The sequence below is a fragment of the Pipistrellus hanaki genome (assembly GCF_964339955.1).
Source record: "Pipistrellus hanaki genome assembly, chromosome: 11".
NCBI classification, from domain to species: domain Eukaryota; kingdom Metazoa; phylum Chordata; class Mammalia; order Chiroptera; family Vespertilionidae; genus Pipistrellus; species Pipistrellus hanaki.
In genome coordinates this window covers 71,204,501-71,229,552 of record NC_140513.1, presented here as the reverse complement: position 1 = coordinate 71,229,552, position 25,052 = coordinate 71,204,501, and the positions used below count along the sequence as shown (strand labels likewise).

The 25,052-nt window shown below is 53.8% G+C and overlaps 1 protein-coding gene across 2 annotated transcripts in view; it reads right to left on the bottom strand.

The window, feature by feature from the left end:
• The window catches only part of SHC3 (SHC adaptor protein 3), a 138,041-nt gene that overhangs the window by 47,369 nt on the left and 65,620 nt on the right, over window positions 1–25,052 (bottom strand). For both annotated transcript variants that reach the window (XM_084899077.1, XM_084899078.1), the window contains exon 4: window positions 236–299. In XM_084899077.1, the coding sequence (XP_084755203.1) occupies window positions 236–299 (64 nt within the window). The remainder of the gene's footprint in view (window positions 1–235; window positions 300–25,052) is intronic.

The window sequence follows — 25,052 nt, the reverse complement described above, 5'->3', positions numbered from 1 at the left end:
GCGGAGTCTGGGGTAACTGAGCTCATCAACCATGTGGCAGAGGGGCCTAAGCTCTTTCTGTTTTCAAAGTGACAGGAGCCACTGCAAGGTTCCCTTTTCCACAAGGGGTGCCTTTGGTTCTCCCCGGGTAAAAAAAAAGGGGGGGGGGGTGGGGAGGCTGAGCCCTGTGCGAGGGAAGCTGCCGGGACGGGGGCGGAGAAGCGGACAGACAGACAGACAGCACTGAGGACAGTACCTTTCTCTTCCGGAAGGCTCCCTTGGCGCCGGGGACGGCTTCGCAGACGCGGCTGATGGCTTCCCTGCGGGACAGGGGAGAGGGTCAGTGGCAGCCAGGCCGCCCGGCCAGGCCCGCATGTGCGGGGCGGAGGCCCGCCTGCGTCCGCTGAGGACAGCCGGCCAGCGCAGCTCCCGTGGGTCCACGGGCCATGCATCCTAACCTGTGCGATGTGCGTGTCCGTGCACTGCTGCTTTAGTTCCTGTTTGTTTTATGTTTGGTTACGATTCCATGCGGTTCCCTGAAATGGGCTCTTCCAGAGGCTGTGCTCACAGGAGGCACAGGCCCACTGCTGACCGAGCGCTGCCGCTGAGCAAGAGCCTCCCCTGAGCCAGAGGGACTCCAGGACACACGGGCGTCGGAGTGTTCCTCCTGTGACAGCAGACCGACCGGAGGTGTCCTGATTAAAGCGCAGCCGCGGAGGGAGGGAGAAAGGTAAGCTGTTCACCAGTTAGCAGCCTCTGGCCAAACCAATGCTGCTCCCGTTCCTGACTGTGCAGAAACTTTGGGCCTGCCTCAGTGACCGTTTCGGCTCTTATCAGAGAGAATAGCTGGTGAACAGACTCTACCCACTCTGCCCACAACCAACCCAGAGGACTCTGTGCCTGTCCAGAGCGGCCCCGCCTCACTTTCCCACCCCCTTTATCCGGAGCCAAAGTAAGTTCTTTCCAAATAAGTTTCATCATCCTCTCTGCACTCATTGTATAAAAGCCCCCGAAACCCAGGACACGCATGCACGTCTTCTCGTCTACGCACCGCCCATGGCCCAGGCTGCTTGCTCCAGGACCTGGTTCCTTTGCTGGCTAGAATACAGTTCAGCAAACCCTCTATTTCAGAATAACTTTTATCCTCCAAGGTTTTATTTAGCAACTCTGTAGTTAGTAAATATATAATCTGAAGGGGTTTGAAGAAGAGAAACTCCAGGGCTATAAACATGAGCCAGACGGAAATTCCATACAGGTCAGTTCCTAGGAGGACAGGCTGCAGAAGGTCTGACCCCAGGGCTCCATGGGCAGCAGAGCACAGAAGCAGAGGGGACGTGCGCGAGTGAGACCAGAAGGAGCAGCTACAGCCGCATGCTGGAGGCAGGGCCTCGGGCCAGGAGGATGTGCTGCGTCAGTCATCGCTGTGACTCAGCCTCAGAGATGATGATGGAAGATCTGCTGACAACAGGAGCCAAAAAGAGGCCAGTGAGCCTCCCGGCTCCCACGTGGGGAAGGACAAAATAGTAAGAGAACCCTGGACAAGGTAGGACAGGGGACCGAGACGCACTGAATGATTAGATAATGGGTCCTCAGGAACAGTCACAAGCCTCCTCATCTGGAAACATAATCGCCATCACAATACATTGCGTTTAAGAGAAATACAGCCTTGTCCCACTGGGTAAGAGACATCGAAGACAAGCTTCACGTTTGCCATTAAATGTATTGCACAGAGCGGAGAAAGAAGAGCTAATCTAAAAGTTCAGAGACCATGAACACTGCAGACTATAATCACCATGACTCACACAAGTTCCTTTAAAAGAAATATGACTGGGATGTCTCTATGAGGTCATTTATTTTATAACAATCTTCTTGCTGTGGTTCCATCAAGATGATCATCCTACAGTACTTTCTAGAAGCACATTCCTATTGGAGGAGGCCAAGCTGTCTCTCTTAGACAACTACGTGACCCCCACCATCTACCTTGTACCTGTTTCTTTTTTTTTTTTTAAAGCTTGACACATCCCTGCACTGCATTTGGTACATGAAGTGACATATGTAGCTTAACAAAGCAGTTGGTCCTCTGCTGGCCCCAGCAGCTGGAAACACATGCTATGGTAGCTCATCTTCCAAAAGTCATTTCCTAAATGCCCATAGGCACTGATTTCCTTTTCCATCACACACTGGAGATGAGAGGGAAGTCACACTGACCTGTGCTGTAGATCTAACCTAGAGGCCACCTGGGGCTGAGCTGCCATGGTCTGGGAGAGGGAGGCGGAGACAGTGAGCATTAAGAACCGGATTGTGGAGAAGACACTGCCAGCAATAAGCACATTCTAGAAACAAGTCCCCACAGAGGCAAGCGAGCCCTTCAGGGCAGAACCAGAGACTCAATCCTTTGTTCTTAAAATGTGCAAGGGTGAGAAATTCCAGAAAGTTCTCAGAGCTCATGGACTCAGGAAAGTCCTAAGGATCCCCTGGAGAGCCAGCCTTTCAGAAGCCCCAAAGAGCCATGAAGACAGAAGAGAAGCAGTCCAGAGATGAAAGACGCTGACGTCACTCTGCCATACTAGAAGTCAGCAGCTGTGTGTCACTGCAGGTTGCCCAGGACCAAACCAGTAAGGGTTGGACCTGTATTAACACCATTTGCCCACCATTCAGAACTGAAATATCATTGCTGACATATACACACAAGGAACTCTTTGACATTGAAATTGGGTCTCAAAAGAACTGTTGGCCCAGAAAGAAACTCACTACAGACTGAATCATTTGCCTTTTAGCATAACCATCATTGTTTGTCTCATTTTCTATTCTTATAAGTATATTTCCAGTAGGACATGATCTCACTCATTTAGGGGAAATGGTGAACAACATAGAGTGATGAACAAGAACAGACCCAGAGATAAGGAGCCATGGGTCAGACTGTTGGACCTCAGAGGGAGGGTAGGGATAAAAGGGAGAGATCAACCAAAGGACTTGTGTGCATACATATGAGCCTAACCAGTGGTCAAGGACAATAGGGGTGTGGGGGCATGAGTGGGGAGGGATGGGGAATTGGAATGGGGGTTGAGGACAAATATGTGATACCTTAATCAAAAAATAAATTTTAAAAAAAAGAAGCCCCAAAGAGATTTGCAAATCAAGCAGCTTTTCAGGAAAATGTCCTCCTTTCTCAATGGCATAAACTTGTTGCTAATGTTCATCTGATAGTGTAGACGACCCCTTGGATGACCTTTATCATCAGCTAAACTCAAGGCTTAGAAAGAGCCATGCCCTGGGAACATGTTTCCCCAAAATGTGGGAGACAGTTATCAGTAATGATTTCTTACCTTTAGCCACGTGCTAGGAATGAGGAATGAATAGGAGCTGGGCACACCCAAAACTTCTTTGTCCTTAAACCCCCCTCTGGAAATCAATAAATGTGCTGTGTTGTCAGTGGTGGGTGTTGACTGTCCCTCCATCAGAGTGACAGCCCCTCACCTGGGTCCCAGCTTGAATCTATTTCTGTGTCTTGGTCTCTTTTTTTCTTTAATTTCTTAATCCCCAGCTCCTCCACTCAGGAACCTGTCATTTTCCGTGCGGGTCTCAGAAAACAGAGAAACAGCCCCCTACAGAGAGTATGTGTGAGTAATTCTCATCTTAATCAGGCTGATGGTATCTATTTCTATGTGAAATAGAAATGTAACATGACTGTTCATAATTGCAATAGTTATCCTAGCTGGTGTGGCTCAGTGATTGAGCATTGACCTATGAATCAGGAGGTCACAGGTTGAGTCCCGGTCATGGCACATGCCTACTGAGGAAGGTCAATAAAGATAGGTTTTTCTCTTTCTCTCTCTCCCTTCTTCTCTGAACTCAATAAAAATATCTTTTTAAAAGTAATTGCTATGGTTAGAAGAATGAAATTAGTAACTTAATTCCAATGTCACAGTTCTCATCATCCCTCCTTAATATTCAGTATTCTGCATTTTGGTGAGCAGTACTATTTCAATTTGTTCATTTAGCAATAATTACTTAACTTTGTGTCCTTCCATCTAATCCCAATGTGATTCTCAGTAGCCATTTTGCCCTGTTTTTAATAACAGAGGTTGCTTCTTAACATTCTGCTCAGTGCAATCCCGTTTCCGTAAGCCAAACATGAGCTCAGAGCAAGGTAATAGGGAAATGAGATATTTGGCACCATCCGGGGAATCTGAAAGTAGTCCCAAATGCTGAGCCCACTTTCTCATGAAATCACCGCCTTCCTCTCTTCAGCTAGAACGCTCATCACGAGAGCCAGTACCACTCACCTTTCATAACCTTTTCATTGAAACATAGGATTTTTGAACTGGACCCTTTCAAGTCATGTAACAGCATCTTTCTCCCTACTCATCCATCTCATGCCTCCCAACCTGAGCTATACACACACACACACTCTTTACAGACTCAGCTATTAACAAAGAACATTGGGTAATTTCTGCAGTCACAGGATTAAATTGAGTAGGGGATGAGCAGCAAACACATATAACAGCAAGCTGCGATCAACTTGAACAGAGAGAGATACATGCAGTGAAGAGGATCGGAACCATCACACTCAAATCGGCCTCTTTGGCATAAAGATTATGTTAATCTAAAGACATCTGAGAAGAAGCAGACTCCAGGAAAGTCCTCAGTCCTCCCTGTTTGCCTAAAAGCAGGATGGACATCTGTAAAAGCTCAGGAAGGACCGAAGTTCATCACTGGAGACAACCCCGGCCCAGCGACCAGCAGAGCGAGCTGCTGAGAAACCTACCCTCAGCTCCCGTTAGTCCCTGCAGGGCACGGGCTCACCTTCCCGGCTGCTGCCCCGCTCCCAACTCCCTGCCTCCGCCCTGTCCCTTAATACGGATTGGCTGCTCTTTGGCGAAGATGGCATAGAAGCCCACGTTTCCAACACTTTGTAGCTGCTCACCACCGAGTGTCCCTGCCTGCATGTGTGCGGCATGCACTGTGCATTCATCAATCGTTTGTCTTTCTCTTGCTCATCTGTCTTTTGTCTGACCAGCAGAGCCTAAGCCAGGGCACCTAGGAGGACAAGGTTTTCCTCCCCTACAGTAGGGGAAGCCTGTCGGGAGGGGAAGAGTTGCCCAGGGCGGGACATGTGAGTGGCTGGGCAGCTCTCCGAGGGAAATAAGTGGGCTCCCGTCTTGTGCCTTCTATGCAAATAAATTATACCTAGATCACAAATTTAACTTCTTTGTAACGAAACTGTAAAAGTACTAAATGAGAACTAGGAGGACATTTTTTAAATCTTTGAGTGAAAAGAAAGCCGACACTAAAATTCCTGTTTTACAGCCAAGCATTAGGACTTGCACTGGTGAGGAGGTAATTCGGCACAGTCTCCACAGGGCAGATGGGTCAAATCCGAGCAAAATGGAAAACGCACAGCCCCTGGGCCCCGTAGCTCTGCCTCCTGCACACCCTCTAAGTGCACCCCTCTCAGTGCACCCGCATGCGCACCGCCACTGATTGCAGCGATGGTCTGGCTGACCAGACGGGGAGCGACCAGTGTCTATCCTATCACAGGCACTTCTAGAAATGACAGCACCTCCATCAGATGGACCACGACTCAGTGGTGTTGATGAGGCCCTCTGCCCTCTCCGCTCCCCTCCACACCAGCTCTGATTCCCACAGCTGCCCTGCACACTCCCCAACGGCCTCCATAGCACCGAACAAATGGGCAATCTCTGTCCCGTCCCCGCTCCCGTTATGGCTTCCTGGCCCAGGCTCCCCTGCCGCCTCGGCCCTCCGGCCGCTCTCGGCCAGTGGCTCAGCCTCTAACTGTGGAGAGTCCCAGCTCACCAGTTCATTCTCTCTCAGACAAGGAAATGTCCTCAGCCTCTTCGTGGTCCTGTTGTCAGTGTAGATGCCCCGTCCCTCCCTCCGAGCTGCTGGGCAGAACTGCAGGTGGCCCAGAAGGAAGGGCCACCCCACAGCTGTTGACACTGCCTGGGGTGGGGTGGGGTGCCCAGGGAGAAGTGGGGACACAGGCAGGACACCGCCAGCCTGGGGCTGGCCCCCTGGCCAGGGCTGAGGTTGGCAGCGACTTCTCTCACAGGCATTCTCCTTGCTTCTTTGAGGACCCCGCCCTCTGGGAAGGTTTGGGGGCAGGTGCCTCACATCTGCTCTCTCCCAGGGCCCACCTGTGGGTTAGCCCAGCCCATTGCTGCTGACACAGCCCCAGTCTCCAGCAGAGAGCCCTGTCGGGGTCCGATATCTCCTGGCCCACCCAAGCCTCCCCTGCCCCCAGCATCTGTGCCTGGCTGTGGGCAGGAGGCAATTTCTCCACAAATGAGCCCACTCTGCTTCAGACTTCACTGGTGTGAGTGCACTGGTCCCCAGGGCCCCAGGCCCTGGGTGCATGCCAAAGTGTGAGTGTTCTCCTGAGCACCCCACTCTGTCTGAGTGCCTCCCAGCCCCGGGGCGCCCTGATAGTGCTCAGGATGTGGAGCCAGGCCACATGGGGCCTTAGTCTGCGGTGACCTCCATCCCCTCCCCCCGGAAGGGAGGTGTCTGACCTCCAAACACCCACTTGTCTTTATCCCCCAGAAAGCCAGGACTTTACCGACAATGACCACACCCCATTGACATCCCCACTTCATTGTCTGACAGTCCTCTCAGACTATTCTCAAACCAGCCTGGACTGTCCCCACCAAAAACATTCCTCCCCATCTTCCCATGGCAGAAGACAGGACCACGGGTCTCCCCTGCCCCACACCCAGGAGCCGTCCTCAACCCTGCCCACCCCACACCCATCACAGCCCTGGGTGCCGGGAAGGAGACAAGACAGTCTGTTCCCCAGAAACTCGCAGGGCAGCGCCGGGCCGGGCAGCACGTGGATGTGTGAGGCAGTCGTGGGCAGAGCCTCATTCTGCTCGTTGCTGGAGTGCATTTGGTGCTGCGGGAAGTCAGAGCAGGAAGCCGGTCCGTGCAGAGGCGCTGAAGGCCAGGGGAAGCGGAAGAAGATCTCATGAGAAAAGGCCAAGTGGAGCTGGGACCTGAGAGGCACTGACACGGCGGAGGAGGGCGGGGGTGCCAGGATCTGGAGAACTGGGTCAGATTGGCAGAGACCCAGAAAACAAGCGGAGGAGTTGGGATGCAGGTTCGGTCCGGAAAGCATTCAGGGGTGTGCTGAGGAGGGCACCGCACGGGGCTGGTAAGCAGGGCTGATGGGACGGTGTGGACATCACTGTAGATGCTGTGCGCGGACGTGCGAGGCTGAGACACCACAGGGAGGGAGAGGAGCCGGCTCAGGGATGAGAGGGACCACAGAAAGGCCAAATTGGAGACCTAAGGCCTACCGAGGGGCGTCAGAGCTGCTCACTCTTCCCACAGGGGAAGCCTGCCTCCCTTCCCAGGGACACAGGAGAGCGGGTCCTTATCTCCATCCTGAAGCACAAGACACTGATGGGCCCCGCAGGCAGAGGCAGAAGCTGCCCGTCAGGCCAGAGGGCACCTGGGTCCAGCGTGCCCAGAGGGACATTAGCGAGTGGCCTCTTGCTGGCGTCCTCGGCGGCCAGCAGGCACTCTCTCCATGATCTGAAGCTCCAGGTACAGCCAACCATTTGGCAAAACAGATTTCAACGTTAACTTCCGGTACTAGAAATGCTTTAAACCTGCTTTCAGAAACATAATACACAAACATGGGTTGGAACCGCTCATGTTTTCTAACCACAGCAGTGCCAGAAGCGTAAACAGAACCGTGAACTTTCATATCTGTGTCACCAAAGGAATCAGTGAGCAGCCAGGGCAGCTTCCCGAGCAGTCACTTCATGGCCACCCAGCCACTGTCACACACAGCCTCAGTGTCACAGCCACTGTCACACACAGCCTCAGAGTCACAGCCACCGTCACACACAGCCTCAGTCTCACAGCCACCATCACACACGGCCTCAGTGTCACAGCCATCCTCACACACAGCCTAGTGTCAAACACAGCCTCAGTGTCACAGCCACCGTCACAGACCGAATCACTGTCACAGCCAACATCACAGGAGACCTCAGTGTCACATCAGTTCGGCATCAGTATCACATCCACCGGCAAACGCGGCTTCAGTGTCACAGCCACCATCATATGTGACCTCAGTGTCAATGTCACACACAGCCTCAGTGTCACAGCCACCGTCACACACAGCCTCAGAGTCACAGCCACCGTCACACACAGCCTCAGTCTCACAGCCACCATCACACACAGCCTCAGTGTCACAGCCACTGTCACACACAGCCTCAGTGTCACAGCCACCGTCACACACAGCCTCAGAGTCACAGCCACCGTCACACACGGCCTCAGTGTCACAGCCACCGTCACACACGGCCTCAGTCTCACAGCCACCATCACACACGGCCTCAGTGTCACAGCCATCCTCACACACAGCCTAGTGTCAAACACAGCCTCAGTGTCACAGCCACCGTCACAGACCGAATCACTGTCACAGCCAACATCACAGGAGACCTCAGTGTCACATCAGTTCGGCATCAGTATCACATCCACCGGCAAATGCGGCTTCAGTGTCACAGCCACCATCATACGTGACCTCAGTGTCAATGTCACACACAGCCTCAGTGTCACAGCCACCGTCACACACAGCCTCAGAGTCACAGCCACCGTCACACACAGCCTCAGTCTCACAGCCACCATCACACACAGCCTCAGTGTCACAGCCACCATCACACACAGCCTCAGTATCACAGCCACCGTTACACACAGCCTCAGTGTCACACACAGCCTCAGTGTCACAGTCATCGTCACACATGGCCTCAGTGTGACAGCCACCGTCACACATGATCTCAGGGTCACAGCCACCGTCACACACAACCTTAGGGTCACAGCCACTGTCACACATGGCCTCAGTGTCACAGCCATCGTCACACACAGCCTAGTGTCACACAAAGCCTCAGTGTCACAGCCACCGTTACACGTGGCCCAGGGTCACACACAGCCTCGGTGTCACAGCTACCGTCACACACAGCTTTAGTGTCACAGCCACCATCACACACGGCCTTAGTGTCACAACCACAGTCACACACAGCCTCAGTGTCACAGCCACCATCATAACACGGCCTCAGTGTAACAGCCATCGTCACACACAGCCTAGTGTCACACACAGCCTCAGTGTCACAGTCACCGTCCCACACAGCCTCAGTGTCACAGCCACCATCACACGTGGCCTCAGTGGCACAGCCACCATCATAACACGGCCTCAGTGTAACAGCCATCGTCACACACAGCCTAGTGTCACACACAGCCTCAGTGTCACAGTCATCGTCACACACGGCCTCAGTGTGACAGCCACCGTCACACATGATCTCAGGATCACAGCCACCGTCACACACAACCTTAGGGTCACAGCCACTGTCACACATGGCCTCAGTGTCACAGCCATCGTCACACACAGCCTAGTGTCACACACAGCCTCAGTGTCACAGCCACCGTTACACGTGGCCTCAGTGTCACACACAGCCTCGGTGTCACAGCTACCGTCACACACAGCTTTAGTGTCACAGCCACCATCACACACGGCCTTAGTGTCACAACCACAGTCACACACAGCCTCAGTGTCACAGCCACCATCATAACACGGCCTCAGTGTAACAGCCATCGTCACACACAGCCTAGTGTCACACACAGCCTCAGTGTCACAGTCACCGTCCCACACAGCCTCAGTGTCACAGCCACCATCACACGTGGCCTCAGTGGCACAGCCACCGTCACACACAGCCTTAGTGTCACAGCCATAGTCACACACAGCCTCAGTGTCACAGCCACCATCATAACACGGCCTCAGTGTAACAGCCATCGTCACACACAGCCTAGTGTCACACACAGCCTCAGTGTCACAGTCACCGTCCCACACAGCCTCAGTGTCACAGCCACCATCACACGTGGCCTCAGTGGCACAGCCACTGTCACACACAGCCTTAGTGTCACAGCCATAGTCACACACGGCCTCAGTGTCACAGCCACCGTCACATGCGGCCTCAGTGTCAAAGACAACATCACACACAGCCTTAGTGTCACAGGCACTGTCACACACAACCTCAGTGTCACAGCCACCGTCACACAAAGCCTCTGTGTCACAGCCACTGTCACACATGACCTCAGTGTCACCACCACCGTCACACACAGCCTCAGTGTCACACACAGCCTCAGTGTCACAGCCACCATCACACACGGCCTAAGTGTCATAGCCATCCTCACACACAGCCTAGTGTCACACACAGCCTCAGTGTCACAGCCACCAACACACACAGCCTCAGTGTCACGGCCACCGTCACACACGGCCTCAGTATCACAATCACCGTAACACAGAGCCTCAGTGTCACGGCCACCATCACACACGGGCTCACTGTCACAGCCATCGACACAGGCCGAATCACTGTCACAGCCACCGTCAAACACTACCTCAGTGTCACAGCCAACATCACAGGAGACCTCAGTGTCAATGTCACACACGGCATCAGTGTCACATCCACCGTCAAACACGGCCTCACTGTCACAGCCACCATCAAAGGCCGAATCAGCGTCACAACCACCGTATAACGTGGCCTCAGTGTCACAGCCAACATCACACGTGACCTCAGTTTCAATGGCACACACGGCCTCAGTGTCACAGCCACCGTCACACACAGCCTCAGTGTCTCACACACAGCCTCAGTGCCAGAGCAACCACCACACACAGCCTCAGTGTCACAGCCACCATCACACAAGATCTCAGGGTCATAGCCACCGTCACACACACCCTAGTGTCACACGCAGCCTCAGTGTCACAGCCACCGTTACACGAAGCCTCAGTGTCACATACAGCCTCGGTGTCACAGCTACCGTCACACACAGCTTTAGTGTCACAGCCACCATCTCACACGTACTTAGTGTCACAACGACAGTCACAGACAGCCTCAGTGTCACACACAGCCTCAGTGTCACAGCCACCGTCACACACAACCTTACTGTCACAGCCACCGTCACACACAGCCTAGTGTCACAGCCACCGTCACACAAGGCCTCAGTGTCACAGCCATCGTCACACACAGCCTCAGTGTAACAGTCACCGTCACACGCAGCCTCAGTATCACAGCCACCATCACACACAGCCTTAGTGTCACAACCACAGTCACACACAGCCTCAGTGTCACAGCCACCATCACACGTGGCCTCATGTCACAGCCACCGTCACATGCGGCCTCACTGTCAAAGCCAACGTCACACACAGCCTCAGTGTCACAGCCACCATCAAACGCCGCCTCAGTGTCACAGCCAACATCACAGTAGACCTCAGTGTCAATGTCACTCACGGCATTAGTCTCACATCCACCGTCAAATGCGGCCTCAGTGTCACAGCCAACATCAAAGGCCAAATCAGTGTCACAACCACCGTATAATGTGGCCTCAGTGTCACAGCCAACATCACACATGACCTAAGTTTCAATGTCACACACGGCCTCAGTGTCACAGCCACCGTCACACACAGCCTCAGTGTCACACACAGCATCATTGTCACAGCAACCACCACACACAGCCTCAGTGTCACAGCCACCGTCACACACGATCTCAGGGTCATAGCCACGGTCACAAACAGCCTCAGTGTCACAGCCAACATCACAGGAGACCTCAGTGTCAATGTCACACACGGCATCAGTGTCACATCCACCGTCAAACACGGCCTCACTGTCACAGCCACCATCAAAGGCCGAATCAGCGTCACAACCACCGTATAACGTGGCCTCAGTGTCACAGCCAACATCACACGTGACCTCAGTTTCAATGGCACACACGGCCTCAGTGTCACAGCCACCGTCACACACAGCCTCAGTGCCAGAGCAACCACCACACACAGCCTCAGTGTCACAGCCACCATCACACAAGATCTCAGGGTCATAGCCACCGTCACACACACCCTAGTGTCACACGCAGCCTCAGTGTCACAGCCACCGTTACACGAAGCCTCAGTGTCACATACAGCCTCGGTGTCACAGCTACCGTCACACACAGCTTTAGTGTCACAGCCACCATCTCACACGTACTTAGTGTCACAACGACAGTCACAGACAGCCTCAGTGTCACACACAGCCTCAGTGTCACAGCCACCGTCACACACAACCTTACTGTCACAGCCACCGTCACACACAGCCTAGTGTCACAGCCACCGTCACACAAGGCCTCAGTGTCACAGCCATCGTCACACACAGCCTCAGTGTAACAGTCACCGTCACACGCAGCCTCAGTATCACAGCCACCATCACACACAGCCTTAGTGTCACAACCACAGTCACACACAGCCTCAGTGTCACAGCCACCATCACACGTGGCCTCATGTCACAGCCACCGTCACATGCGGCCTCACTGTCAAAGCCAACGTCACACACAGCCTCAGTGTCACAGCCACCATCAAACGCCGCCTCAGTGTCACAGCCAACATCACAGTAGACCTCAGTGTCAATGTCACTCACGGCATTAGTCTCACATCCACCGTCAAATGCGGCCTCAGTGTCACAGCCAACATCAAAGGCCAAATCAGTGTCACAACCACCGTATAATGTGGCCTCAGTGTCACAGCCAACATCACACATGACCTAAGTTTCAATGTCACACACGGCCTCAGTGTCACAGCCACCGTCACACACAGCCTCAGTGTCACACACAGCATCATTGTCACAGCAACCACCACACACAGCCTCAGTGTCACAGCCACCGTCACACACGATCTCAGGGTCATAGCCACGGTCACAAACAGCCTCAGTGTCACAGCCACCATCACACAAAACCTTAATGTCACAGCCACGGTCACAAACGGCCTCAGTGTCACAACAACAGTCACAAACAGCCTCAGTTTCACAACCACCGTCACACACAACCTTAGTGTCATAGCCACCATCACACACTGCCTTAGTGTCACAGCCACCGACACACACGGCCTAAGTATCACAGACATCGTCACACACAGCCTAGTGTCACACACAGCCTCAGTGTCACAGTCACCGTCACACACAGCCTCAGTGTCACGGCCATCGTCACACGCGGCCTCAGTATCACAGCCACCGTCACATGCGGCCTCAGTGTCACACACAGCCTCAGTGTCAAAGCCAAAGTCACACAAACCATTAGTGTCACAGCCACAGTCACACACAGCCTCAGTGTCCCAGCAATCATCACACACAGCCTAGTGTCTCACAGAGCATCAGTGTCACAGCCACCGTCACACACAGCCTCAGTGTCACAGCCACCATCACACACAGCCTCATTGTCACAACCACCGTCACAGGCCGAATCAGTGTCACAGCCACCGTCAAACGCCGCCTCAGTGTTACAGCCAATATCACAGGAGACCTCAGTGTCACTGTCACACACGGCATCAGTGTCACATCCACCGTCAAACGCGGCCTCAGTGTCACATCCACCATCAAAGGCCGAATCAGTGTCACAACCACCGTACAATGTGGCCTCAGTGTCACAGCCACCGTCACACGTGACCTTTATGTCAATGTCACACACGGCCTCAGTGTCACAGCCACCGTCACACATAGCCTCAGTGTCAAACACAGCCTCAGTGTCACAGCAACCACCACACACAGCCTCGGTGTCACAGCCACCATCACACACGATGTCAGGGTCATAGCCACCGTCACACACAACCTTATTTTCAGAACTACCATCACAAACGGCCTCAGTGTCACAACCACAGTCACACACAGCCTCAGTGTAACAGCCACCGTCACACACAACCTTAGTGTCACACACAGCCTCAGTATCACAGCCACAGTCACATACAACCTTAGTGTCACAGCCTCCGTCACACACTGCCTCAGTATCACAGCCATCGTCACACACACCCTAGTGTCACACACAGCCTCAGTGTCACAGCCACCATCACACAAGGCCTCAGTGTCACAGCCACCATCACACACAGACTCAGTGTCACAGCCACAGTCAACACAACCTTAGTGTCACACACAGCCTCAGTATCACAGCCACAGTCACATATAACCTTAGTGTCACAGCCTCCGTCACACACTGCCTCAGTATCACAGCCATCGTCACACACAGCCAGTGTCACACACAACCTCAGTGTCACAGCCACCATCACACACAGACTCAGTGTCACAGCCATGGTCACGCACGGCCACAGTGTCACAGCCACCATCACAAAGCCTCAGTGTCACAGCCACCATCACACACGGCCTCAGTGTCACAGCCACAGTCACACACATCCTTAGTGTCACAACTATTGTCACACACAGCCTTAGTGTCACAGCCACCATCAAACACCACCTCAGTATCACAGCCACCATCAAAGGCCGAATCATTGTCAAAACCACCGTATAATGTGGCCTCAATGCCACAGCCAACATCACACGTGACCTCTATGTCAATGTCACACATGGCCTAAGTGTCACAGCCACCGTCACACACAGCCTCAGTGTCAAACACAGCCTCAGTGTCACAGCAACCACCACACACAGCGTCGGTGTCACAGCCACCATCACACACGATCTCAGGGTCATAGCCACCGTCACACTCAACCTTATTTTCAGAGCTATCATCACAAATGGCCTCAGTGTCACAACCACAGTCACACACAGCCTCAGTGTAACAGCCACAGTCACACATGGCCTCAGTATCACAGCCATCGTCACAAACAGCCTAGTGTCACACACAGCCTCAGTGTCACAGCCACCGTCACACACAACCTTAGTGAAACAGCCACCATCACACACTGCCTTAGTGTCACAGTCACCATCACACATGGCCTCAGTGTCACAGCCATCGTCACACACAGCCTAGTGTCACACACAGCCTCCGAGTCACAGCTACGGTCACGCACAGCCTTAGTGTCAAAGCAATCGTCACACATGGCCTCAGTGTCACAACCACAGTCACACACAGCCTCAGTGTCACACACAGCCTCAGTGTCACAGCCACCGTAACGTACAACCTTAGTGTCATAGCCACCGTCACAGACAGCCTAAGTAGCACACACAGCCTAGGTGTCACAGCTACAGTCACACAGAGCCTTAGTGTCACAGGCACCATCACACACGGCCTCAGTGTCACAGCCACCGTCACACATGGCCTCAGTGTCACAACCACAGTCACACACAGCCTAGAGTCACACACAACCTTAGTGTCACAGCCACCATCACACACGGCCTCAGTGTCACAACCACAGTCACACACAGCCTAGTGTCACACAAAGCCTCAGTGTCACAGCCACCGGCACACAAGGCCTCAGTGTCACAGCCACTGTCATACGCGGCCTCAGTATCACACACAGCCTCGGTGTCACAGCTACCGTCACACACAGCGTTAGTGTCACAGGAACCATCACACACAGCCTTATTGTCACAACCACCGTCACACATGGCCTCACTGTCACAGCCACCAACACACACAGCCTCAGTGTCACAGCCACCGTCACACACAGCCTCAGTGTCACACAAAGCCTCAGTGTCACAGCCACCATCAAACACGGCCTCAGTGTCAGAGCCACCATCACAAACAACCTTAGTGTCACAGCCACCATCATACACGGCCTCAGTGTCATAGCCATCCTCACACACAGCCTAGTGTCAAACACAGCCTCAGTGTCACAGCCAACGTCACAAAAGGCTTCAGTGTCACAACCACCATAACTCACAGCCTCAGTGTCACAACTACGGTCACACACGGCCTCATTGTCACAACCAACGTCACACGCAGCATCAGTGTCAAAGCCACAGTAAAAACACAGCCTTAGTGTCACAGCCACCGTCACACACAATCTTAGTGTAACAGCCACTATCACACACTGACTTAGTGTCACAGCAACCGTCACACACGGCGTCAGTGTCACAACCACAGTCACACACAGCCTCAGTGTAACATCCACCGTCACACACAACCTTAGTGTCACAGCCACCATCACACACTGCCTTAGTGTCACAGCCACCGTCACACACGGCCTCATTATCACAGCCATCGTCACACACAGCCTAGTGTTACACACCACCTGAGTATCACAGCCACGGTCACACACAACCTTAGTGTCACAGCCACCATCACACACTGACTTAGTGTCACAGCCACTGTCACACGCGGCCTCAGTGTCATACACAACCTCCATGTCAAAGCCACCATCACACATGGCCTTAGTGTCACAGCCACCGTCACACACGGCCTCAGTATCACAGCCATCGTCACACACAGCCTAGTGTCACACACAGCCTCAGTGTCACAGCCACCATCACAGATGGCCTCAGTGTCACAGCCACCGTCACAAACAGCCTCAATGTCACAGCCACTGTCACACACAACCTTAGTGTCACAGCCACCATCACACACTGCCTCAGTGTTACAGCCACCGTCACACAAGGCCTCAGTATCACAGCCATAGTCACACACACCCTAGTGTCACACACAGCCTCAGTGTCACAGCCACGGTCACACACAACCTCAGTGTCACAGCCACCATCACACACAACCTTAGTGTCACAGCCACCGTCACACACGGCCTCATTATCACAGCCATCGTCACACACAGCCTAGTGTTACACACAACCTGAGTATCACAGCCACGGTCACACACAACCTTAGTGTCACAGCCACCATCACACACTGACTTAGTGTCACAGCCACTGTCACACGCGGCCTCAGTGTCATACACAACCTCCGTGTCAAAGCCACCATCACACATGGCCTTAGTGTCACAGCCACCGTCACACACGGCCTCAATATCATAGCCATCGTCACACACAGCCTAGTGTCACACACAGCCTCAGTGTCACAGCCACCATCACAGATGGCCTCAGTGTCACAGCCACCGTCACAAACAGCCTCAGTGTAACAGCCACCGTCACAAACAGCCTCAATGTCACAGCCACTGTCACACACAACCTTAGTGTCACAGCCACCATCACACACTGCCTTAGTGTTACAGCCACCGTCACACACAGCCTCAGTATCACAGCCATCGTCACAGACAGCCTAGTGTCACACAAAGCATCAAGGTAACAGCCACCATCACAAACAGGTCAGTGTCACAGCCACCGTCACACGGAGCCTCAGTGTCACAGCAACCGTCACACGCGACCTCAGTGTCACAGCCACCGTCACACACAACCTTAGTGTCACAGCCACCATCACACACTGCCTTAGTGTCACAGCCACCGTCACACACGACCTCAGTATCACAGCCATCGTCACACACAGCCTAGTGTCCCACACAGCCTCCGTGTCACAGCTACTGTCACACCCGGCCTCAGTGTCACACACAGCCTTAGTGTCACAGCCACTGTCACACACGGCCTCAGTATCACAGCCATCGTCACACACAGCCTAGTGTCACACACAGCCTCCATGTCACAGCTACCGTCACACGCGGCCTCAGTGTCACACACGGCCTCAGTGTCACACGCGGCCTCAGTATCACAGCCACCGTCACACACGACATCAATGTCACAGCCACCATCACACAAAGCCTAGTGTCACACATACCCAAGTGCCACAGCCACCGTCACACATGGCCTCAGTGTTACTGCCACCGTCACAAAGGGCCTCAGTGTCACAGCCACTGTCACACACAGCCTCGGTGTCACACAGAGCCTCAGTGTCACAGCAACCATCACACACAGCCTCAGTGTCACACACATCCTCAGTGTGACAACCACCATTACACACTGCCTTAGTGTCACAGCCACCGTCACACACGGCATCAGTATCACAGCCATCGTCACAAACAGCCTGGTATCACACACAGCCTCAGTGTCAGAGCCACCAACACACACAGCCTCAGTGTCACAGCCACCGTCACAAAAGGCCTCAGTGTCACAACCACCGTAACACACAGCCTCAGTGTCACACACGGCCTCAGGACCACAGCCATCGTCACACACAAAGACTAGTGTCACAAACAGCCTCAGTGTCACAGCCACCGTCACACACAGCCTCAGTGTCACAGCCACCGACACACACAGCCTCAGTGTCACACACATCCTCAGTGTCAGAGCCACCGTCACACACAGCCTCAGTGTCACACACGGCCTCAGCGTCACAGCCACGGTCACACACGGCCTCACTGTCACAGCCACCGTCACACACAGCCTTAGTTTCAGAGCCACAGTCACACACGGCTTCAGTGTCACAGCCACCGTCACATACAGCCTCGATGTCACACAGAGCCTCAGTGTCACAGCCACGGTCAGACACGGCCTCACTGTCACAGCCACTGTCACACAAAGCCTAGTGTCACACATAGCCAAGTGTCAGAGCCACCGTCAAACACGGCCTCAGTGTCACAGCCACTGTCACACATGGCCTCAGTGTCACAACTACCGTCACACACAGCCTAGGTGTCACACAGAGCCTCAGTGTCACAGCAACGGTCACATGCGGCCTCAGTGTCACAGCCACCGTCACACACAACCTTAATGTCACAGCCACCATCACACACAGCCTCAGTGTCACAGCCACCATCACACACAACCACCAAAAAACGCGGCCTCAGTGTCACAGCCACCGTCACACGTGGCCTCAGTCTCAAAGCCAAGGTCACGCACATCTTTTGTGTTACAGCCACCGTCACACAAGGCCTCAATGTCACAGCCACTGTCACATACAGCCTCAGTGTCACAAACAGATTCAGTGTCACTGCCACCATCAAAAACAGCCTCAGTGTCACAGCCACAGTCACACACAGGCTCAGTGTCACTGCCACCGTCACGCACAGCCTTAGTGTCACATCCACCGTCACACAAAGCCTAATGTCACACATAGCCAAGTGTCAGAGCCACCGTCAAACACGGCCTCATTGTCACAGCCACCGTCACACATGGCCTCAGTGTTTCAGCCACCATCACAAACAGCCTCAGTGTCACAGCCACCATCACACACAGCCGTAATGTCAGAGCAACCGTCACACATGGCCTCAGTGTCACAGCCATCGTCACACACAGCCTCAGTGTCACAGCCACCATCACACTCGGCCTCAGTGTCACAGCCACCATCACACACAGCCTTAGTGTCACAGCCAAATTCACACACGGCCTCAGAGTCACAGCCACCGTCACACAGCCTTAGTGTCACAAACAGCTTCAGTATCACAGCCACCATCACAAACAGCCTCAGTGTCACAGCCACCATCACACACAGCCTTAATTTCAAAGCAACCGCCACACTCGGCCTCAGTGTCACAGCCACCATCACTAGCGGCCTCAGTGTCACACACAGCCTCTATGTCAAAGCTACCATCACACACAGCCTTAGTGTCACAGCCACCGTCACAAACGGCCTTAGTGTCACAACCACAGTCACACACAGCCTCAGTTTCACAGCCACCGTCACTCACAACCTTAGTGTCACAGCTACCGTCTCACACCGTCTCAGTGTCATAGCCACTGTCACACACGGCCTCAGCATCACAGCCATCGTCACACACAGCCTAGTGTCACAGCCACCGTCACACACAACCTAGTGTCACAGCCACCATCACACATGGCCTTAGTGTCACAGCCACCGTCACACACGGCCTTAGTGTCACAGCCACCGTCACACACAACCTAGTGTCACAGCCACCGTCACACACGGCCTCAGTATCACAGCCATCGTCACACACAGCCTAGTGTCACAGCCACCGTCACACACGGCCTTAGTGTCACAGCAACCGTCACACACAACCTAGTGTCACAGCCACCATCACACATGGCCTCAGTGTCACAGCCACCGTCACACATGGCCTCAGTATCACAACCATCGTCACACACAGCCTAGTGTCACAGCCACCGTCACACACAACCTAGTGTCACAGCCACCATCACACACGGCCTCAGTGTCACAGCCACCGTGACACACGGCCTCAGTATCACAGGCATCGTCACACACAGCCTAGTGTCACAGCCACCGTCACACACTTCCTTAGTGTCACAGCCACCGTCACACACGGCCTAAGTATCACAGGCATCGTCACACACAGCCTGGTGTCACACACAGCCTCAGTATCACAGCCACAGTCACATACAACCTTAGTGTCACAGCCACCATCACACACTTCCTTAGTGTCACAGCCATCATCACACACAACCTTAGTGTCACAGCCGCCATCACACACGGCCTTAGTGTCACAGCCATCGTCACACACAACCTAGTGTCACAGCCACCGTCACACACGGCCTCAGTATCACAGCCATCGTCACACACAGCCTAGTGTCACAGCCACCGTCACACACAACCTAGTGTCACAGCCAACATCACTCAGGGCCTCAGTGTCACAGCCACCGTCACACACGGCCTCAGTATCACAGCCATCGTCACACACAGCCTAGTGTCACAGCCACCATCACAAACTTCCTTAGTGTCACAGCCACCGTCACACACGGCCTAAGTATCACAGCCATCGTCACACACAGCCTAGTGTCACAGCCACCGTCACACACGGCCTTAGTGTCACAGCAACCGTCACACACAACCTAGTGTCACAGCCACCATCACACACGGCCTCAGTGTCACAGCCACCGTCACACATGGCCTCAGTATCACAACCATCGTCACACACAGCCTAGTGTCACAGCCACCGTCACACACAACCTAGTGTCACAGCCACCATCACACACGGCCTCAGTGTCACAGCCACCGTGACACACGGCCTCAGTATCACAGGCATCGTCACACACAGCCTAGTGTCACAGCCACCGTCACACACTTCCTTAGTGTCACAGCCACCGTCACACACGGCCTAAGTATCACAGGCATCGTCACACACAGCCTGGTGTCACACACAGCCTCAGTATCACAGCCACAGTCACATACAACCTTAGTGTCACAGCCACCATCACACACTTCCTTAGTGTCACAGCCATCATCACACACAACCTTAGTGTCACAGCCGCCATCACACACGGCATTAGTGTCACAGCCACCGTCACACACGGCCTTAGTGTCACAGCCATCGTCACACACAACCTAGTGTCACAGCCACCGTCACACACGGCCTCAGTATCACAGCCATCGTCACACACAGCCTAGTGTCACAGCCACCGTCACACACAACCTAGTGTCACAGCCAACATCACTCAGGGCCTCAGTGTCACAGCCACCGTCACACACGGCCTCAGTATCACAGCCATCGTCACACACAGCCTAGTGTCACAGCCACCATCACACACTTCCTTAGTGTCACAGCCACCGTCACACACGGCCTAAGTATCACAGGCATCGTCACACACAGCCTGGTGTCACACACAGCCTCAGTGTCACAGCCACAGTCACATACAACCTTAGTGTCACAGCCACCATCACACACTTCCTTAGTGTCACAGCCACCGTCACACACAACCTTAGTGTCACAGCCACCATCACTCACTTCCTTAGTGTCACAGCCACCGTCACACACGGCCACAGTATCACAGGCATCGTCACACACAACCTTAGTGTCACACACAGTCTCAGCTTCACAGCCACAGTCACACATGGCCTCAGTGTCACAGCTACCATCACACACAGCCTCAGTGTCACAGACATGGTCACACACGGCCTCAGTGACACAGCCACTGTCACACAGAGCCTAGTGTCACAAACAGCCTCAGTGTCACAGCCACCGTAACAAACAGCCTCAGTGTCACAGCCACCGTCACACCTTAGTGTCACAGCCACCATCACACACTTCCTTAGTGTCACAGCCACCGTCACACACGGCCTAAGTATCACAGCCATCGTCAAACACAGCCTAGTGTCATACACAGCCTCAGTGTCACAGCCACCATCACACACAACCTTAGTGAAACAGCCACCATCACACACTGCCATAGTGTCACAGCCACCCTCACAAACGGCCTCAGTATCACAGCCATCGTCACACACAGCCTAGTGTCACACACAGCCTCCGTATCACAGCTACCCTCACGCACGTCCTTAGTGTCACACACGGCCTCAGTGTCACAGCCACCGTCACACACAACCTTAGTGTCACAGCCACCATCACACAAAGCCTCAGTGTCACAACCACAGTCACACACAGCCTTAGTGTCACAGCCACCGTCACACAAAGCCTCAGTGTCACAGCAATCGTCACACACAGCCTAGTGTCACACACAGCCTCCGTGTCACAGCCACCATCACACACAACCTTAGTGTCACAGCCACCATCACACACGGCCTCAGTGTCACAGCCACCGTCACACACAACCGTATTGTCATAGCCACCATCACACACTGCCTTAGTGTCACAGCCACCATCACACACGGCCTCAGTATCACAGCCATCGTCACACACAGCGTAGTGTCACACAAAGCATCAGGGTCACAGCCACCGTCACAAACAGGTCAGTGTCACAGCCACCGTCACACAGAACCTCAGTGTCACAGCAACCGTCACATGCGGCCTCAGTATCACAGCCACCGTCACACACAACCTTAGTGTCACAGCCACCATCACACACTGCCTTAGTGTCACAGCCACCGTCACACATGGCCTCAGTATCACAGCCATCATCACACACAGCCTAGTGTCACACACAGCCTCAGTGTCACAGCCACTGTCACACGCGGCCTCAGTGTCACACACAGCCTTAGTGTCACAGCCACTGTCACACACGGCCTCAGTGTCAGAGCCGTCACACACAACCTTAGTGTCACAGCCACCATCACACATGGCCTTAGTTTCACAACCACAGTCACACACAGCCTCAGTGTCACACACAGCCTCAGTGTCACAGCCACCGTCACACACAGCCTCAATGTCACAGCCACCGTCACACGCGGCCTCAGTATGACACACAGCCTCGGGTTCACAGCTGCCGTCACACACAGCCTCAGTATCACAGCCACCGTCACACACAACCTTATTGTCATAGCCACCATCACACACGGCCTTTGTGTCACAGCCAACGTCACACACCGCCTCACTATCACAGCCATCGTCACACACAGCCTAGTGTCACACACAGCTTTAGTGTCACAGCCACCATCACACGTGGCCTCAGTGTCAAAGCCAAGGTCACACACAGCTTTAGTGTCACAGCCACCGTCACACAAGGCCTCAGTGTCACAGCCACCGTCACACAGGTCTTCAGTGTCAATTACCGTCTCATTGTCACAACCACCATCACACACAGCCTCAGTGTCACACACGGACTCAGTGTCACAGCCATAGTCACACACAGCCTCAGTGCCACAGCCACTGTCACACGCGGCCTCAGTGTCACAGCCACCGTAACACATTGCCTCAGTGTCAATCACCCTCACACACAGCCTCAGTGTCATCGTCACACACGGCCTCAATGTCACAGCCACCGTCACACACGGCCTCAGTGTCACAGCCACCATCACACAGGTCCTCAGTGTCAATCACCGTCTCATGTGTCCTCAGTGTCACAGCTACCATCACACACAGCCTCAGTGTCACACACGGCCTCAGTGTCTCAGCCACCGTCACACACAGCTTCAGTGTCACACACAGCTTCAGTGTCACACACAGACTCAGTGTCACAGCCACCATCACACACAGCCTCAGTGTCACATTCACCGTCACACACAGCCTCAGTGTTACACACAGCCTTAGTGTCACAGCCACCATCACAGGCAGCCTCAGGGTCTGCAAGGGCCCCCCACACACACAGACACAGTGTCAGTGAATACTGGCTGATCATTATATAGTAATAATGTAATAATCATATAAATTCACTAAAAGAAAAAACAGTAAGAAACTGGGAAAGAGATTCCCTATCCACCCTGAGTCCATCCTGGGGTTTTGCAGGCACACCTGTGCTCTGGGGTCTCCGTGAGAAACTGAACGGAGATCCTCTTGACTCCACAGTGCTCCCAGCATTCATAGTGCTCGGCGTGGGAAACACAAGATCACCACCATGTGTTCATCCTTGGTATTCAAATCCACATGCACACATCTGCCCTCAGAACTGAAAAAGGGGCCTAATAGAGGCATATGAGCTGGATAGATTACATACAATTGCATGCATATGGATGTGAGAGACTGTATGGGTGCACATATAAACGGGGAGAGAGTCGGAGGCAGGGGGAGAAAGAGAATGTGAAGTCTTGGGAGCTAATTCTGGCTCTAGACATGATACATATTCCCATTGACCGTCATCTCATTCATTTATAGACATATGGTCCTAAGAAACATATGGTCTCTAGAAAATTATAGGAAAATAAGCAGATTCATGTGTGATCATAAGCCGTTGAGAATCCAAAAGTGGGTTTCTCAATGGCTTATGTATTAACAGCTTTTTTGTATTCTTATGTGCAAGAGACTGCTCAGAGGCTGCCAGGATGACCGTGGCCCTCAGAGCCGTCGGGTTCTGTCACGCCCCGGCCACGCACCCTGACACAGGGTTCCAGGCATGCTTGCTGCCAGCTCAGACCTCAGCGAGCCAGAGGGGAAGCCAGAGTTAAAGCTCACTGTCCTGTGTCCGGCCAAGCAGGACTGGAGGGAGGCGAGCACAGGGAAGGGCTGCCGGTGTGCCTAGCAGACGCTGAAGACCAAGAGCGCCCACGCTCGCCCTGACTTAGTGCAACGCTCGGGCCAAAACACGGAGCGCCCTGCGTGAAGCCCAGGCTCTGGGGAGCCTCAGGAGCTTCCCCTGCAGGCAGCTGCCAGGGCACTGGGGTCACCAGGAGGCGCCCAGGAGCCCAGCAGTCAGAGGAGGGGCGGGTGAGCCCGGGTCCACTTGACTGATCCAGAGCTGTCCTCCAGGTCACACGTTATTGGCAGTGAGACGTGGCAGGTTATTAGATGCTCTAACCCTGCAAGACGAGCAGCGTCGAAGATGGGACCCAAAGTGCACCCTCCTAGAAATAACTGCTCCGTGGACCCAGGGATTGTTTGTTCAAAAATATGTTTACTACCAGGCAAAGAGCGGACGAGCTCTGGAATAATCAGAAGTCGCCCGACAAGGAGGGAGCAGAGCAGGCGGCGGGGCACAGGCTGGACATTCCAGCGCGGACAGCAGCCTGAGGCGGGCGGAGCAGAGGTGGTGGCGGAGGCCCAGGTCCTGCATCAAGTGCCTTCTGCGTGCACACCTGCAAGACAAGAGAGAAAGGTGACTGAGCCTTCCTGGGGGCCGTGGGCGTGCTCACTG